Source organism: Gouania willdenowi, chromosome 2, assembly GCF_900634775.1.
Source record: "Gouania willdenowi chromosome 2, fGouWil2.1, whole genome shotgun sequence".
NCBI lineage: Eukaryota > Metazoa > Chordata > Actinopteri > Blenniiformes > Gobiesocidae > Gouania > Gouania willdenowi.
Window position 1 is genome coordinate 3,862,604 of NC_041045.1, and position 18,596 is coordinate 3,881,199.

The following is an 18,596-nucleotide window of genomic DNA, read 5'->3' on the forward strand; positions in this document are numbered from 1 at the left end:
TTCAGTCATCATCTATTACCGCCGCAGCGACGCTTTCCGTGTATGCCCAGAGGGGGGCGCTGCTGGCCCACAGAGCTCAGGGCGCAGCTTCGCGTGCACTCAGTGGCTCCAAATGATAATCAAAGGAGCCTCCCTGCAGTTGTGTGCGCTGTGCACATTACAATCAATACAAGTGCACGCAACACAGGCTCCAATCTGTATCCAGGCCAGTAGAGACAGAGGCTGCTGGTGCTGGATGACGCATGTAGGAACATCCACATGGTCACTAGCGCACAAAGGAAGGCCCGGCCTGTGCTGCGTGGTAACAATCACACCATTTTATATAGACTACAGATCTGTTGGCTGTGACTCTGATGATACAATGTATCGATACCAGAGCTTGCACTCTGCACATGCACAGAAATGCAGGAATATAACCTGTGCGTAAAGTGCGCATGGACGCACTCCTGCACCTCCTCACCGCGTCCACGCGTGTTTGAATGGGGAAGCGCAGCCTCCCTCCTCCGCGTGTAAATTATGTAGGACATGACGACTGCTTTGCTACCTCCATCCGATAACAACCGACCACTGAATGTGCAGGAGAGGAGAGCCCAAAACACACAGGGACGCGTTAAAGCTGACATCAAACCGGAACTCTCGTTTTTTCACCCAGCAGCGGCTAAACTGAGGCCGGGGAGCGCATCACGACTCGCCTCTTAGTGAAGCCAAGGAGAAGAAAAGATGGACATCACGGATCAAGGAGCTCAAATGGAGCCGCTCCTACCAACGGTAGGAAACAAATGACATATTTTATACCCTTATGTTTGTTTTCTACAGCTTTGTCTTATGGAGCTTGGTATTTCTCGTTTTAGATATAAACGCCCAATCTAATAAAGGGTTAACTGTTCATTAATGGCCCAGATTTTTAACAGTATTTCGACATTTTGCCTGTATAGTTAGGGATGTTGCGCATCACAATTGGACAGATTCTCATTATTGTGTTCACTACGCTTCATATTGGAAGCCAATTATAATGGTGCTTCTTACTAGCATCACTAGGGGCTGTAGTAAAATAAAATAAAAAAAATCCTGTGTCCCTAATCCACACACGCTGTTATCATGCTCCACCAAGTTTATTCTCATAATGAAGAAGCTGTCAAGCTGTTGCATTACAGCAGGATTCTTGATTAGTGGTCCTGGAGAGCCACTGTTCTGTTTGTTTTAATTGTCTTTCATTAAACTGAAATCTGATAATTTGCTCATTTTCAGGCAAGGTAATGTCTATACAGGATGACACTTTTTTGTGTGGGATAAACTTGTTGTATTTTTGTTTTTGTTTTTTTTAAATGTTTTTAAGAAGACAATAATTGATTTGTGTGATCTGTTTTAAACAAATTAACATCACCTGAAGGTCATTGGATATCTTTCAGAAACAAGAGAGAAAGAGAGGTTGGATGTGATGTATGAGATCAGGGAGAGATGTAGTTTATCTTTTACAGAAAACATGAATGTGATGTATAACATTCTGAGGTATCTGCTCCAGTGGTCATCCCTGTTACCATTCAAGGTGATGAGAAAAAATGTCCGCCTTCATTGTGTCTCCGCAGATGAGTGATGACCCAGAATGTACATATTTGTAATATCAACAGTTTCTCTGGGCCTGAGTCAATACTTGCTGTTAATTGTGAGGGTTGTCGCACGAGTTTATCGCAGCCCTCGGTAAAAGCCTGGCATTGGTTGAGTGGCATGGGACGCCTCTTCTGTTCACCATGCAGTATCAATGCAGAGTGCGTCTGCCTCCTCTACAGTCACTGTAACTCACCGCCATCCCTCCTCCTATGCAGCACGCAGCAAGCGTTGTCATGGTTTCTCCAGGGATGTGTATGAGTATGTGAGGTAGGATGGTGAGATGTTCAGGGTCTCCTCATCAAAAAATCCACCGCAGCCCATTCATGCAGGTTACCAAGTTCCTCAGGACAGGCAAGAAAAACTGTTTAATATAAGCACTATGTTTGACATTACGACACTAACTATACATATATCCTCTGTGCTGTCTTGTTTTTCCACTTGCAGGACCAAAGTCCCCAAGAAAATAAAGATGTGGTGAGTCTGTTTTGTTTTTATATTGTTTTGCCTGCAAATTGAAAATGTGAATGCAAATAGGAAGTCAAACTGATGCTACCAATACATATTTTAAAAATCACCTTCAATTAAACAGGCTCAGGAGTTCAGACCCAACCCAAAATTGGAAAATCCCAAAGATAATGCAAACCCCTTACCCTCATTTTAGTCCAGGGGCCAAATACGGAGCAGTTTGAGTCTAAGTGGGCCACAGATTTTTTTTGTGGGAAAAATAATAAATTCAACATTAATGTGTCCTGGTTTGTACTTCCACGTATAAAAGATATATAAATGATGAATTATGTGAGTATATCAGTCCCTACCAGTGGGCGCGCGCTGTAGCTGTTCCCACTCAACGTTCTTGAAGCGAAAATACGGCACTTAGGGGCGCTTCCATCTTTCAATTTTGGAGCCAGTGTCTACGCAGCAGGTTCCGGTGGTGAGGAGCCCTGGTAACACGCCCCGCCCATTTAGCGTACTGCCCTGATAACTTACGCAGCCTAGCTACGCCAAGAACATAAGTATCTTTCGCGCTGGAAATTCTACCAACGATTTGTTCAGATCATAGAGGTCAAATAAGTTATTTTAAACAAACTTCACAGAAAAATGAGCACTTGAACACATTGAAGGATGATAATAACTAATGATCACAGCAGAGTTTAGGTTTGGAAAACAATTATGTGACGAGTATTTTAAGTTTACAGTTTGACCCACATCCCATCTGTTAACATTGAGAAGGCGGGGTTTATGACCTATACTGCAGCCAGTCAGCAGGGGGAGCTCTAAAAAAAAAAAAAAAAAAAAGCTTCACTCCACCGGGGAGTTCGTCCCATCCTTTCTTTTTACAGTCTATGGTCCCTACAGGATCTTCACTTTAATTTCCCTGATTTGGGGAATTTGAGGAAATTTCGTGGAACAATTTGAGGAAAATTTGCCAGATTTTGGAAAGATTGAGAGTTCTTTCAACAATTTGAGATAAAAAAAAAAATGACTGCTGTCATGTGATATAAGAAGAGGAAAACTGAGCTCTGCCAATATTGTGGATTTTAATTTGATTTCTGTATTTGGAGAGGCTGTGATATCTACAGCTGAATTAGTTGGTAACTTACAAAATGGGCCGAATGTGATGCTATAAAGGGCTAGATTTGGCCCCCTGGCCTTGAGCTTAAAACTTTTAAGGCCTTTTAATGAGTATTTAAACAGGTTTTTTTTATTACATCTAAATATAAATAATTTTTTATATGTATTGAATTGGTTTTAAAATTGCTGAGTGGCACATACACCTTTAATAGATCTCTCCAAGCTCTTTCATTGTATTCCGATGAGGTGTGCAAACAACTGCTGGTACACCGCTGGTCAGTGAGTGCAGTGAAATCATTTCTAATTGAAACACACAATAAGTCTTCTCACTTTATGTTCCATATATTAGATCAAGCTGAAGGGAAATGGGTTGAGAGTTGCTGTATATATTATTTAAGCATGTGGATCTGCAATTGAATTATGTATGGGAATATGTTCTAGATTATTTAACACAAACATAAAATTAGCTCAATATAAGGTCCAAACAGATATAATTGTTCGGTCTCTGGCTTCTCTTTTCTATTATCATTACAAATAATAAGAATCTATACTATTTAACAACTGTCTGAGTAAACATGCAGGAGACATAACCAATCTCTGTCTTTTACAAAGCAGTGTACATTGACATAAATAATAACTGATGAATGAAAGTCTTTATTCCCCCCCGTTTTTTTCCTTGTCCGTGTCTTTAAAGATGTTCTGCTCCTTTAACTGTCGAAGCGTGAAATTAGTTTCCTCATTCATCCAAAGTGCATCTTCTACTTCTTGCCCGACGTCATTTACGTTATTATTCCAATGACAGTCAAGGGAGAAAAAGTGGTGCATGCACAGAACAACATGCTCAATTCCCGTCAAGCTAATGTGACTACATGTACTATTAGCTTGAATGTTAATCGCCTTTTTTCATGTGTTATTCAAGATACAATTGCAGCCGAGCTAACCTGTTTACATGCATTTAAATATCCACTTACTATTTGGTTGAGCCATTTATTACATTTTCTCAAGCTTCACGTAAACACACTGAGTGTTGCTTTACTTTTTTTTTGCAGTTTTCCTAATGAAGAAATTGTCAATAGTAAAAGTTCATAAAATATTCCTAAATTGCAATTAGGATTTTGCTGATTTGCGAAGGAAAATATTTGTGCATCTGTGTCTATATTGTGTAAAATCTAACAGCTTTGTTTGAATTGAATCTATATTTCAGCAGCGTGTAAAACAAATGCCAGTTATTTTTAGATCACAGTGGTCACACATGTCACAGTGCAGCTCATATCCGCAACAGGCATTCCTGAATTAAACACAAAAACAAACAGCTAATAGGAATGACATTGAGCTCATCATTTAAACTCGCCGTGAGGAGTGAGCAGGCAAGTGAGCCGTTGTTAGCGAGGAGTTTCGATGTGTGCTTTCTCATTTGTTTGGACAAAATCTTGCTTATGCAACAGTGGAGTGAGAGCCAGGCGGTGGACAAGGCCGAGCATAAAGTGGTCATCACTGGCAGAATTCTGTTTGCAGTGTCCTCTCAGGACTGCTGCACACCTAATTCAACATTTGAACATCTCAGAATATTTTTGTTACATTACATGTTAACTTTTGGATGGTATTTCCTGCCTGTTTGTGTTTATTGATCTCTGGTTTCTATATTCTGGCTGTGTTTGAAATGGCACACTCTGTACTACACACTACAAACTCAATGAGTATATACTGTCTACTACTGTAGACATTTCGAACCGACAACAAAAACTTGTGGGTAAATATCTCAGTTGATTCACCACCTTTGAAAGTGACCAAGTAGAATATCAACATGTGCTCATTTGATCCATAAAATTTGCGGAAAACACATTTGATGCCGACATTTCAGAGATTTTCAGAGACTCGACATTGTGCTACTATCAAAACAAGAGATGCTTTTGTTTTGAAAAAACAATGTGCGCATGCGCACAAATGCACACTACCGAAAAATTAATTTTTGCTAAAAAATATAATTAATTTTTGTTTATTTTTGCTTTCAAAGTGAATGGACACCTGTTTTACTTGTTTATTGGATTGAGTTAGGTTAGGATTATAATCTCAGTAGGGAGGTAAACTCAGACCGTGACATCGGTGCCAGGGCAATTTTACATTCCACTCCCAATGCATCATGGGGTGTGTGTCCACTGTGCATACTTAATGTCCCCAATATAGTATACATCCGGGTATTTCTCAATATTTTCATACTATCTAATGTGAACGCACTACATACTTATTTTGACGTCCGATTTAGTACGAGTCGTACGTTAGTATGCATTTTCGAACACAGCTGCATTTGTCATCTCTTCAGGATGCAGAATACATACGACTGATGATGTGTCAATCCGTATCAGCTCATTGTGAACTCATATGGACCAGGTTCTAGATTGCCGTTGTTCCTCCTTCCCTGTCCGGTTCAGACTGCTCTTGATTGGATATCAGTGAGAACAGGTGGAGGAAGTGTTCTTGTTTTTCAGAGCCTGGTGCGCTTGGATCAGTGTGAAATCCCTGTTCAACACGGGGGTCTGAGCAGCAGGTGAAGCAGACAGGAAGCTTGGAGCTGAGACTGTCTGTGCTCCGTTCCACGGTTAATTAAAGCAATGTCAGCACAGTGGAGGACATGGAGGTAGAGGAGGAAAATGTGGAATGGGGGGAGAAAGATGACATTTCTCCAGTTTTTACAATCTTTTTCAGCATCATCTTTCTTTGGAAGGCTTGTAAAGCTTTTGTGACAGAAGGAGCAATGGAGGCATTGGGATCTGTCAATAGTAGCAACTGCCTCTTCATCAGTTTTGCTGGTGATGCAGAGCTGCCAGTGAGCAACTTCCTTACTTCAGCCCTTGAATATGCACAAACGCCACAATATGGATGCATCACCCACAAGCTCTTGACTGCTCCTTGTGCTTGGGATGACGGTGCTCGGACAGGTAGCCTTGCGATGAATCTGCCCTGCGTGGTTTGACTCCTCTAAAGTAAAAGCCACAGAGCTTGGAGGCAGAGCAGAGCTGAGCACAGCATCAGTGATGTCAGCGTTAATCTCTCCGGGGGGATTGGAGGATAGACGCTTGTCAGAATCATTGGATGCTGCCTCAGTTGAAAGTCGTCAGAGGAAGGGAAGGAGCTGTGCTGAGCTGAGCGCCCCCCTTGTTTGTTTCCATGTTGTGGGGTGAAAGCTGTTTGGAGTGAGACCATCACCGTGTAACAGCATGGACAGAGCAACTGATCAGAGGTGGAGGAGACTGTTTGACTGAGAGGTCAAAGCCGACTTCACTTCTTTTCATTCTTCTACACTTTTCTCTTTTACTCGTCTGGCTACAGTCACCGTGTGCTCTCAGAGTGTGGCTCTGACCTTATCTTATAATTACCTCAATTAGCGGAGATAGTGGGCATTCTGCCCCATCCTGTCAAGTGGCACAGCATGCTCTCAGTGGACCTATGTGAAGGCTTTGTCCATCAGGTAGGCTCAATTATTCCCATTTTCAAAGGTTGTCATGTCTTTACTTTTATATAAATCCATCTCAAAGTTCTTTGAAGAACTGTGTGTTCTAATTTAAGGCTGATTTAGAAAGGTATTGATGATCTGGAAGACACAAGCTTTTTGATTGTCTGTAGCGTCCCAAGAAACTGAAAATGCTCGTCGACAGATGGGACTTCTCATTCTAGAGCTTATAGCTCTGCACTGACCCCTGTGATCTCTGAAGGAGAAGCTGGTGAACAATAACAGTTTTGTTTTCACATACTCAGGTTTCATGTGCTCTCTGTGGCACACAGGTGCTATACTACCTGTTAGCAACTTGCTATGTGTTCTTTATCCTCCCAGAGAGCCAATAAGATGCTGTGAGGAATAAATGCTTCCCTGTAATAATACAGATGTTAAGCCTGCTGCCATTGCCACTGAAACCATGGCTTTCATATGAAAACCACAACAACAGAAGATTTTAGCCAATAGCAATAGCAACTCTTCATCAATTTCCCTTCCTAGCCTGCTACAAGCTACAGAATCCCTCCATCTTACCATATGTTGGAAGAATTATACAGAATTGTCATAAAAGGACACCTCCCCGACTGAAACATTATAGTTTATTCACAAGGACGTCACGTACACCTCATGTCCTAGATCTCAGACTTCCATTGTAAACAATTATCAAGCCTGCTGCTGTCAGAGTCTCAGGAGAGATCTGAGCCGAAACACAGAAACAAGGTCATGTGCCACCATGATTACTTGAAATGTGTAAAAATCAATAAAGCTGTTATTAATATTGGATGAAATAGAAGCTGTACAAAAAAATCAAGCAATGATGTTTTTTTTTTTTTATAGAGCTCACCCCACTCGTTAACATAATACCACCAGATTATGTAAGATATGTCCTGCTCGAGTTACATTCACATGCTTTCTTTTTTTACTTACATCTACTGGTACATCAGACCTCTAATACAGGTTTCTTCTCAAAACTGTTTTGTCTTACGTTGCATCTACCCTCATGATAAAAGTAATGCCCATAACTTTTGTTATTTTAGAAAAGATAATGAGTAATACAAAAAAGATAAATGAGATTTATTCTAGACCCTGTTCAATCAGGTCAGGTTAAAATAAACTAAAGCATGGCATTAATCTAATGTAATCCATAGTTTAGGTTGGTTCACAAAATACAGCTTTACCAATTTTTGCTAGATCGCTTTTTGCCTTGTTCCAATTGACATTGTAAGCATCTGTCCCAAAAAATGGACATAATTGCTGCACATTTAGGGGTGGTACACTTTTTCCACATAGCTGACGTTTTTCAACTGATCTAATGTTCTTACTCATTTAGTGTAAATACAGGGAGACACTATTAATGACCAAACTTTACTTTTGACCTGATATCTGTGAAAGATATCATTCTTCGATTGAGCAATGCAAATTGTGAAAAAGTTTGTTACCATTTTGTTATAAAGGGTAGTTGAAGCCATAAGTTTACATACACTGTGCAAAAAGACACAAAACATTTTTTTTTTTTCTCACTGTCTGAGGTTAAATCAGGTTAAACCTCTCCTGTCTTGGTAATCCTGTTTAGGATTACCGAAATTATTTCATTTTGCTAAATGCCACAATAATGAGAGAGAGAATTTGTGATGGCTGGACATTCCCATGATGTTTATACTTGCGTATCATTGTTTGAACAGATGATGTTCAGTGATGTTCACTTCAGACTGCATGATGATGAACAGGGTTATAGTCAGGAGGAAGTTAGCGTGCACGGAGAGGGGAGGGGAGCAGCTTTGTTACGCTTGCGTCTGTAGTCATAATTACAGTTCAAGCAGGTCACTTTCACCTGCGGCTGGTTTATTTTAGGACTGCATAACAATACAGAGACACAGGGAACAGAACTTTGAGTTCATACTGCTAAATGTACAGCACAAACTTGAATCTTTCACTGAAAAGCTGTCTCTTTTTCCCATTTTTCCTGATGTGAGGTGGTAGCTATTGGAATTTAGCTCAGAAAGGCTATTCATAAAACACTGAAACCTATTTAACGCAAGAGCAACTCATCACAAGAATGTATTTTAGTTGATAGTTCTAAAGCTTAATGATAATACTATATTACTAACTTGTGTATGAACTTTTAGCCTCAAATACTTTATACGCCAATCACCATTCCCTTATTACTGCAGTTCCACAAATGCCTTCCAATTAAACAAGTAATACAACTTAAAAAAGGGATGTTTTACTACAATTTAGTTCATCGGATACCCTTAATCGCATAAAATGAGTGTGCTTTTAAAAGTGAAAGTCATTGCATTTGCAGTTTCTAAATCACCTCTCATTCCTTCAGTTGAGCTTTGTATCCCTTCAAAGTAAAGTAGTCGAATGCTTTGCAAATCCATTAAAGCAAGCACGAGTTTCCTGACTGTAAACCAGTATTTTCACTTCTCAAAGTATTACATGCAGTAGCAGCATTAATGTGCAAAATAAATGCAATAATCTTAACATTAACAGTTGTTTCTTTTGGTACAAACCAGAAGAATTAGATACAGTGAAAGATGTTGTACAGTGAAAGCACTCTGCTATAGGACACATGCATGCTTTCCAAGGAGTATATTTCTTACAGGTAATTCTTTGAGGGATTTTGGGCTCAGATTTTCATTCAGATGGATCACATTATGCCGCTTTTATAGGTCAATGTGTCCCTTGATAACTGTGGCAAAAAAGGTACCTCATATTTAGTATCCTCTATGGATTGTTCTCTCTGCTGAGAGTACGAGGCTCCTATTTATTTATATATATTGTGCTAACTGCTGGTTTTCTGCTGCTTACATTGTAGTGATTTGTGTTTGCTTCAGTAAACAAATAGAGGTTGGTGGTTTTGTGTAAATGTGTGTTAGAAATAATGGTAGTGAAGTATTTTCATTGTACACTAAAGAAAGATCCCACGTGTAGAATAACTGGTCTAGAGATTTGTGATACTGCAGTGGGGATTCACTCATTGTATTTTATTTGGAACACTAAGCTCTTATTCATCTTCTAGATTGAAACTAGTTTTTACAAAATTTCATCTTTACTGACAACCGTAACTATTGATGCGCATGACTGAAATACTTCCTCCTGAAATAGCGGTAATTTATTGAAGAATACCGTAGCAACATTTGGGAATGTTGTAAAATGTTTTGAGTTGTTTGGAAAGTGACAAAGTGACAGCTTATGTGAAGTCTGACAAAACAATTAGTCATTTTCTAAAACATAGTTATTTTATGCAATCTGTTGGAATAGCACGTCATTTTCCTGATCCATTCCTGATGGATGGATGAATTTATTTCGATATTTCAGAGGTAATCTCCAGTGTTGTTTAAATCTTTGGCACCCGTTTCTACGACACCCATTTCCAGTTCATTTCAGGTGTAGCTCAGAATGGAAGGTCATGCTGCTTTTCGTCTCCTCTTTGTACAAATGCCAGTACATCTGAACACACACACACACACACATACTGTAGCTCTAACGTCATGTGACAGCAGAACAAGCTCTCGGTCCCTGGATCGTGACCAGGCCTGGAGCCTTTTGCTCCTCGTCTCCAGAGTGCTGCTCATCCACTCACACTGCTGCCACTGTATGCACGAGCATTAAACTGGTTAGCAGGGCATTCTAGTCTCTATAGATCTGTGTATGCAAGGTGTAAAGACTGGACACATCCATCTACATCCATACACACGTTGGAGGATGAGTCACGTCTTCCCCTCCTCCACCATGACTCCCCTTGGAGTCTTGGTCACGTGCTGCTCCTGTTACCATGAAGTTCCATCCCCCGATGGATGGACAGACTGAAAAACGGCTGATATGATTTCGTGCAGGCCCTTCATCACTGATCCTATGTTCAGAGACGAGGCTTTATCCTAGCAGATTAATCTGCACCCAGATTGTTGAGCCAGAAAGCATTTCCCTGGGCTGGTCTGGGGTCAGCTACAAGAGGCAGTGAACCCAGTGTCTATAAATAGAAGCAGGGACCTGCAGGCAGGAGATTCAGGCTCATCACTCATACTGAGCAGAGCAAAGCTCTACTGACATTAAGCATAACAAAAAATAATGCCAAAAAAAAAAGATACGGAAAGAACTTATTTTGTTTAAAAGTATGATGATCACTTCTGAAAAAAAATAATCACTATTATCAATAACATACACACTATTTCCACTACATGCTAGGTCAGCCCTGTCTAGACAAAGTATGAATAAGATAGAAAGGTAGATGTCAGTGATGTTGAAAGCTTGTGTATCTATATTTGACATTAAAATGATATTTTTTGGAAAAATCTAACATTTGTGGCATAGAAAATTATCGGTTGTGTCTAAATACACAGCTTACTGTACATAATATGTCTCCCAGCATTGAAGATAAGAAGGTACGGTGAATCAATTGACAGAAAAGAGCTGAAATATGGAGAAATATGGACTGTAGGTCAGACTTGGTCAACGAGTAAAAAAACACACCCAAAAGTGTAGAAAAATACCCAAAAAAGACAACAAAATACCTCAAAATAATCGAAAAAATTATGATAGGACAACAAAAATACATAAAAGTGACTTCAAAAACACACAACAATAATGCATAAAATGACTCACACAAAACAACAACAAAATGTGAGGGAATATATACAAAATGACCACAAACATACTCAAAATGAGAGAAAACATACAAAATTATGACACAAGTAGACATTTGTTCTGTCCTTTGTTAATGCTGAGATTGGTTCATTCTAAATGATGGCAGGAATTTTGATAATGTGGATCAGAAAATACCATTTTTTTTGGCCCCCGCTGTAGTAAAAGTTGTCTATCTCTGCTGTAGATAATGCAGATGAAATATCAAACAATGCATCAATCCAATCAAGTATTATAGGAAATAAGTTGCAACATAATTGTGTCATTTGGGGTTTTGTCATACTGTGCAGCTGGTCTTCATAAAAGAGACCAATTTTGGTCTTTCAGTCCTCTTACTGTGGGGTTTTTCCAATGCTAGCGTAATGTGTTCTTTGCTTGTGTCTAGTATTTAAAGATTGTGAGCTGTTAGGCCTTCAGAGTGAAGAAGTTTCCCTGAGGACCTGCAGGCATATTTGCCCCGAATCAAGCCCTTTTTTCTCTCCCAGAACCGTCACAAACGCTCATATCTCTGCCAAACAGTCGCTATCTGAGTTAGCTCAATTGTTGGTCTCACTTTAACAGATTTCCCCTGCAGAACAGTTATGATAAATGTAAATCTGCAATGCAAAAGTGTTGAAAACATTGACAAATGACTAGTTAACATTAAAAGAAATGTCAGCTTTGCAGATTAGTGTCATCCATCTGCCTGAAGAAGCCGAGGGAAGCCCTTTTTTAAGTGATGAAGTCTGGACTGAATCCTCATGCAGGCCTGTGTGCATGTACTCACTCAGTGACCATATGAGCAGTAAAGCCTGCACTGGCAGCTCTCAGCATCTGTGCACGCTCTCATTGATGCTTCAGGCTGTTTCTCACATGCTTGTCCGTGTGTGTGTGTGTTTGTGAGGGAAGGGGAGGCACAAGCAGTGCTTTAGCTTAATCTGGTCAAATCAGAGATTAATGAAGAATGGCTCGTCACAGTCATTCACATCCTTTAATACAACAGTCAGATTTATATATATTAATACCAAGGGAGAAAAAATAAGCAATGTTATTTCAAGCAATTTAGTACAAGATCAACACTAAATAATATTTGAGAATCAAATTGAAAGCAGGGAATTGAAGCCTGCACTGACAAATGATTACACATAGTTTAATGGGAATATTAACTGTGAAGCATCCATTTATGAAGTAAATGTTTGTGTAGATACAGCCGGGTGAACGAAAGAAGATGTACGTTATTAAGGCCATGAAAAAAACAAAACAATGTCTTTTCGGGACAATAGTTTCTCTCAGAAAACTGTTGGATCTGTCTGAGTTATGCACACTTTCATGAATCTTTGGAGTTTCCATTATTGCAGTAAAAGGAGAAAATAAAATGCTTTTTGCTTAAGAGTAGCCAATGTGTTTGAAATTAATCTACTTTTTTCTTACATGTTTTCCATCCTGAATTGAAAAAATCATGGCATAAAAAGAAGAGTGACTTTAATGGTTTATTTACTATTTTACATACAATCCGTCTTTAATAGATTTAAGATTTAATAATTTGTTAGGACCATGAAATACATTTTCACATATCTGAAAATCACAATTATATGCATAGAAATGAATAAAATTGACACTTTTTCCAACCCTTAATATTAATTGGGATCCAGGTGTTCAATATTATCGTTGTTTATTTATTAATTTTCAAGCTGGGCCAAATTCTTGAGTGTTTTAACTTAGCTTTGACATTTAATAATACAAATAAATAGTGTACTGGACAACATGAATGATATTTTCTTATTTTTCTAATTATAATAGCTTATTATTTATTTGTATGATAATGCAAACTGTAAATGTTTGTATTATGGAGTTGTAGGAAAAGAAGAGGCAGCCTGTACTGGATTCCATTGCTAAGTCTGTTTAATTAAAAAAAACAAAACACAAATCCAGTACTCACAGAGGCCGACTGGTTAAAACACAGCAAAACAATAACAGGGGCAAGTGACAATCTCAATACTCGTTGTTCAGACACTCCTTAAATAGTTGAGGGAGGCAATCAGGACATGAGGCGCACCCGAGTGAATAAAAGTTGGAGCCAATCACGCTCTCATCAGTCCTAAACCCTCAGAGAGAGGCAGGGAACCTAGACCACGAAGTAACCATAGACTTAATCAGAAACTAACATTAAACAAAAAAAATTTTTTCATGACGATATTCCAGTTTATTCATCCAATCGTTGACGTTATGTTTGCTGATACTTTTGATGCACGTACTCGTATATTGTAAACACTAAAGAGAAAGAATAAATGTGATGGAGGAAGTGTCACCATGACAACGTTTTCCTCTGCTGTTTCGGGCCATGAGGTTGTGTATCACATGAGAACTGCGACAGGATGATATCGCTCCATTCACAATGTCTAAGACAGCCCTTTTAACAGCTGAAACAACAATTCATTCAAAATGTGAACAGTTGTTTTTGCACTGACTGGGATAAAGCCAGTACTTAACTCAGCATATCTTGTGTTTTTGAAGGTTGCATCTATTTATAGCTTAGAATATGCAGAAAACCACTGCAATGCATCCATTAGTACCCGTGAGCCTCCCAGAGTCGTAGATGATGGAGCATCATTTACATGATTTAAGGCTTAGTGCATGGGGAAGCATTCATGTTATGCGTGATTCAAAGATCAAGTCATTTGGCATCTGGCTTTTTTTTTTTTTATTTTAAAAATGCTGTCTTTCGTTGCTATGGCGACAGCCTCTGAACAACTCAGTCGTCGCGCTTAATTCCAGTTTGGGGATGTTTTCATCTTTGCAGGATTTTTGCGATTTGTTTGAGACGCAGTGCTGTTATGTAACCACTTGTAGTTTGCAGAAGATTTATGAGTTGAGCATTGCCGAGGGATGATAATATCAGACATCAGCTTTTCTGAACTTGAATTTTGGCTTTCGATGCCACTAGTCCTCCTGAAGCAGAGGATAAACATGAAGCGAAGGTTAGAATGTACAAACACAACAGCGTTGATCGTGTCTGTCTGTAGTTCGTTATGTTCATCATGCTGAGTATTGACTGTGTGTTTTGTGCAGAGGACAGATGAAGAGGCAGTCGTGGACCGCGGAGGCACGCGCTCTATGCTCAACACCAACTTTGAGAAAGAAGAACTTGAAGGTAACGACTTTTACTCTCACATAGGGAAAATAAGCAATGGAAGATTGTTTATTTCCTCAATATCAATAATTTATAGTTTTGTAGGTTCACATTAGTACAGAGACCTGGCTAAAACTACTGTATTTATTTTTCATTTATGTAGTTCTGTCTCATTCTCCATATTTTGCAAAATTCATTCTTGGTAGTAAACGTGTAGCACTCGAGGAGCTTTTTAATACCATAAGTCAAGAAATACTAGACAGTTTTCAATTGCCACTTGATAATCCCAAACCAAATATTTTAGCAATCTTTCAAAACTGACAGTAAAGTGAGTACACATGCTTCCATCTTGAGATAAAATAGTGTTTTTCAAACTTGGGGTTGCAGAATTCAAATGGGGTTGCCCGAAATGATTAAAAAAAAAAGAATTTTGATAAAAATTATATTTTTGTATTTTTTCTTTCCAAATTACAACACCATACACTATCTTAAAAAATTGTATTCTATACTTTAACTTCCTCAAATATAAATCTAGTTAAATAAAAATACAGTATAAGATTATCTGAGCTGGCGCATCTTGTCACTAGTGCTACTCGTAAACTATCACACATACGATCAAAAAGTAAAGTTTTTTTGTTTTTTTTTTAAAGTCTCTGGTGTCGCCAGAAATTTGTGATATCGAAATGGGGTCACGAGCCAAAAAAGATTGTTAACCACTTGTTTAGTGAGTTGACGACATCAAAGGTCAGCGTTAGCTATTGAACTAGCCACTGCACCAGTCCAAATCTGCGCCGCAGAACACTGGGTTTGATGGGAGTCCAGCAGCATCGGAGGACAACAGCCCTTCACTCTACACATCTGTTTCTACCTGATGAATGAATGAAAGATGTGCTGCTCAAATTGGTCAAAGACGTACAGTACAGTGGATGGACAGATGGATAATCGTGACACTCCCAGGTGTTGCTTTCAGTTCCATCTCCCGCCTCCGTAGCTGTTCTAATCCTTAATGACTGTCTCTGTCTGCTGCCGTAGCAACACTGTCGCTATATCAGTAGCTCGATGCCGTCTACCATTGACTGTGTGGAAAACAAAGGCTTCATTCAGTCAAAGCTCACCATGTTGCTTAATCGGGGACTGCATCAACTGCACGGTTGGAGCTTTTAAATTACGTTTTAAAAAGACCTGAGGAAATAAAATTCAAATATACTGTTTTCTGGTGATTTTGAATAAAAACTCTTCACTTGTTACTTTAAATGCATGATAATGAGAAGAAGTCATAATAATTAACCACTGAGAAAGACTGTACTGTGTGAGCCATAATGTAATAATCTCGACCTGCCTCATATTATAATCTACCACCTTTTTGTTTGTTAAAAAAAAGACTGAAAATGCTTGACTGCTGTCTGTCACTGTACAGGGTTGGGGTCAATTACATTTTACAGTTACAATTACGTTCAAAATTACCCATGTTTGGTTAGAATTCAATTACGATTACAGTGACTAGCATTTTTTCCCAATTACAATTAAATTACATTTTTTTTTTTTTATCCTCAAAGTCAATTCCTAAGTTTAATATGAAATATATTTTAATAATTGTTAACTACTTATGTGTAGAACTGTAACATTACGATTACGACAGCAACAGATTTTTAAAATTATAATTATAGTGAATTATCATTTACGCAATTACAATTATAACTGACCCCAACCCTCACCCACGGATTGAATATTTTGGTTAGCCAAGATGAAATACAATAAAACGAATCAAAACACATCACTAGAAGTTCCTTTATTCTACTGATAAGACTTAATAACATGGAAGAGAGAACGCTGCATATCACAGCTCAATGTGTCTGACCATAAGACGCTGGGACAGCAGAATAAAAGAGGAGACATCATATGACGGCAGTAGTTCAGGCCTGAAGCAGAGAAGTTATTTTTAAGCGGCCTCCATTCCTTCAGTATTGACTCATGAACTTTGCGTGTTCTCCTTTGAGTTTTCCTTGGCTTTGCTTATCATTGCCATTCGCTGGACGGTACTGAACATGGTGAGGTTTGCTGCCCTCCTGCTTCCTCCTTCCCTCTCCTACTTACATGCATCATTGAGGTATTGTGCTCGCAGGCCATTCTCTCAGATTACTGGTGTTTCATGAAATAAGTCAAATTACATGTGTATGTGTTGACAATTTCAAATTATTTGGAAAATTCACATTCAAAATACTTAAATTAATGGTATAATTTCCACTTTTTTCAATATATTTTCTAAGCCTTCATGAGAAAAGCCTTTTTTAATACATTCAAAATCTAGAAAGTGAGAGTTTTAGGGTATAACTTTGTTAATTTAAGGGTTCCCAACCTTTTTTGGATTGTGACCCCATTTTTATATCACAAATTTCTGACAACCCCAAAGACGTTTTTTCTACAACTAGTTTTTACAATTAGATATTTCCATATACTGTACTTTTTCTCCTTTTTTTTCTCTTTCTTCTTTTCTTTAGACTTCATTTTATTTAAAGTAGATTTGTATTTGAGGAAGTGAAAGCACATAATACAGTTGTTTAACATTGTTTGAATTTGAGAAAGAATATTAATTGTAAAAATATTGAATATGTTTTTATTTTATTCAGTATTGGATTTGTCTAATTACGAGACATTTCAGGCGACCTCATTTAAATTTCAGGCCCCAAGGTTGAAAAACACTGGTTATATTTTAAAGCCACTGCTGAGTCATGAATGATAATCTTACTCTGACAGTTATATTTGTCCCATTTTTCCCCTCCAGGTCACCGCACACTGTACATCGGCGTGCACGTTCCTCTAGGAAGAAGGTCACACCGACGCCACCGTCACCATGGTCACCGACACAGGAAGAGGTCCAAGGAGAGGGACTCCTCAGCCGACGATGGACGAGAATCTCCCTCACACAGTAGGTTTTTAGTTCTTCTCACTATTTGCTCCGTAATTCTCCTCAATGTTTTAAAAAGCATGTTTTTATTGTCTTTGTATCCTCATCCTACTCCACCCGGTTCCAGCAAACACTCCAGCTCAGAGGGTGCAGTTTCTGCTGGGGACAGAGGACGGGGACGAGGAGCACATCCCGCATGCCCTCTTCACTGAGCTCGATGAAATTTGCGTCAGGGAGGGTGAGGACGCTGAATGGAAGGAGACGGCGAGGTAGGGGAACAACATTGAACATCTTAAAAGGATCCTCCACTGTTTTTACAAGTGTGGCCTAAAACATTTGAAATGTACTTATTGGATGATCTATGCCTAACAAAGCTCATTATTTTGCACCATATTTGATTTATTAACTTTTAAAAATGGGACTACTCAACAGTTTTAGAGCCTGTGTTCCACCATCTTAAAATCACATGATTGAAGACGTCACACGGCCCCATTGGCCTGTAAACATCCCATTGTTTCCCATTGGAGTGAAGCAGCTTTTTCAGTTAAAATACCAATTTGTGCTGCTTTTGGTTGCTCTAAATAATCAGGAAAAGTTAACGATGTTGATGTAAACTCTTATTTACAGAAAGAGGATAAAAACAGACCTGAAAAATAATCTTTGACCACAGGGGGTGACAGTTCCCACTCTGCGATTTGGTAGTAGACAATGAAGCAGAGAAGAAGAGCTCTCCTAAGTGACCTTGACTCTCCATTAAACAGTGCGCAGCTGACGCTCTGGTGGCTGAAGTTAGGAGTAAATCACGGACTGTTGAAGGACTCCCACACAAAATGACTTTCTTTCTCAGGATTTGTGCGTCAGCCTGTTTAAAGGAGAGTAAAGGTCCCATAGGAGAACTCTTCTTCTCTGCTTCATTGTCTACTACAAAATCGCAACTGTCGTCCCCTGTGGTCACAGATTTTTTTTGGGTCATAACTGTTTTTATCCTCTTTCTGTAAACGAAAGAGGTTTCCATTGGCCTCCTTAACTTTCCTTGTTTTTTTAGAGCAACCAAAAGCAGCAGAAAAATAAAAAAGCTGTTAAATGATCGAAAAAGCGTGCTGAACGTTTCACTCCAATAGGAAACAATGAGATGTTTACAAGAAATGGGGCCCTGTGACATCATCAATGATGTGATTTCAAGATGGCGGACCACAGGCTTTAAGTAGTCCCATTTTATAAAAGTTACTAAAACCAATATGGTGCCAAATAATGTTTTGCTAGGC

At 38.9% G+C, this 18,596-nt stretch overlaps 1 protein-coding gene across 2 annotated transcripts in view; it reads left to right on the plus strand.

Annotated features, from left to right (window-relative positions):
* The first annotated feature begins 214 nt into the window (after positions 1–214).
* The window catches only part of LOC114475792 (sodium-driven chloride bicarbonate exchanger-like), a 33,560-nt gene continuing 15,178 nt past the window's right edge, over positions 215–18,596 (plus strand). For both annotated transcript variants that reach the window (XM_028466903.1, XM_028466911.1), the window contains exons 1-5: positions 215–768; positions 2,053–2,082; positions 14,366–14,447; positions 17,209–17,352; positions 17,459–17,600. In XM_028466903.1, coding sequence (XP_028322704.1) covers positions 721–768; positions 2,053–2,082; positions 14,366–14,447; positions 17,209–17,352; positions 17,459–17,600 — 446 coding nt within the window. In that variant the 5' untranslated portion in view covers positions 215–720. The remainder of the gene's footprint in view (positions 769–2,052; positions 2,083–14,365; positions 14,448–17,208; positions 17,353–17,458; positions 17,601–18,596) is intronic.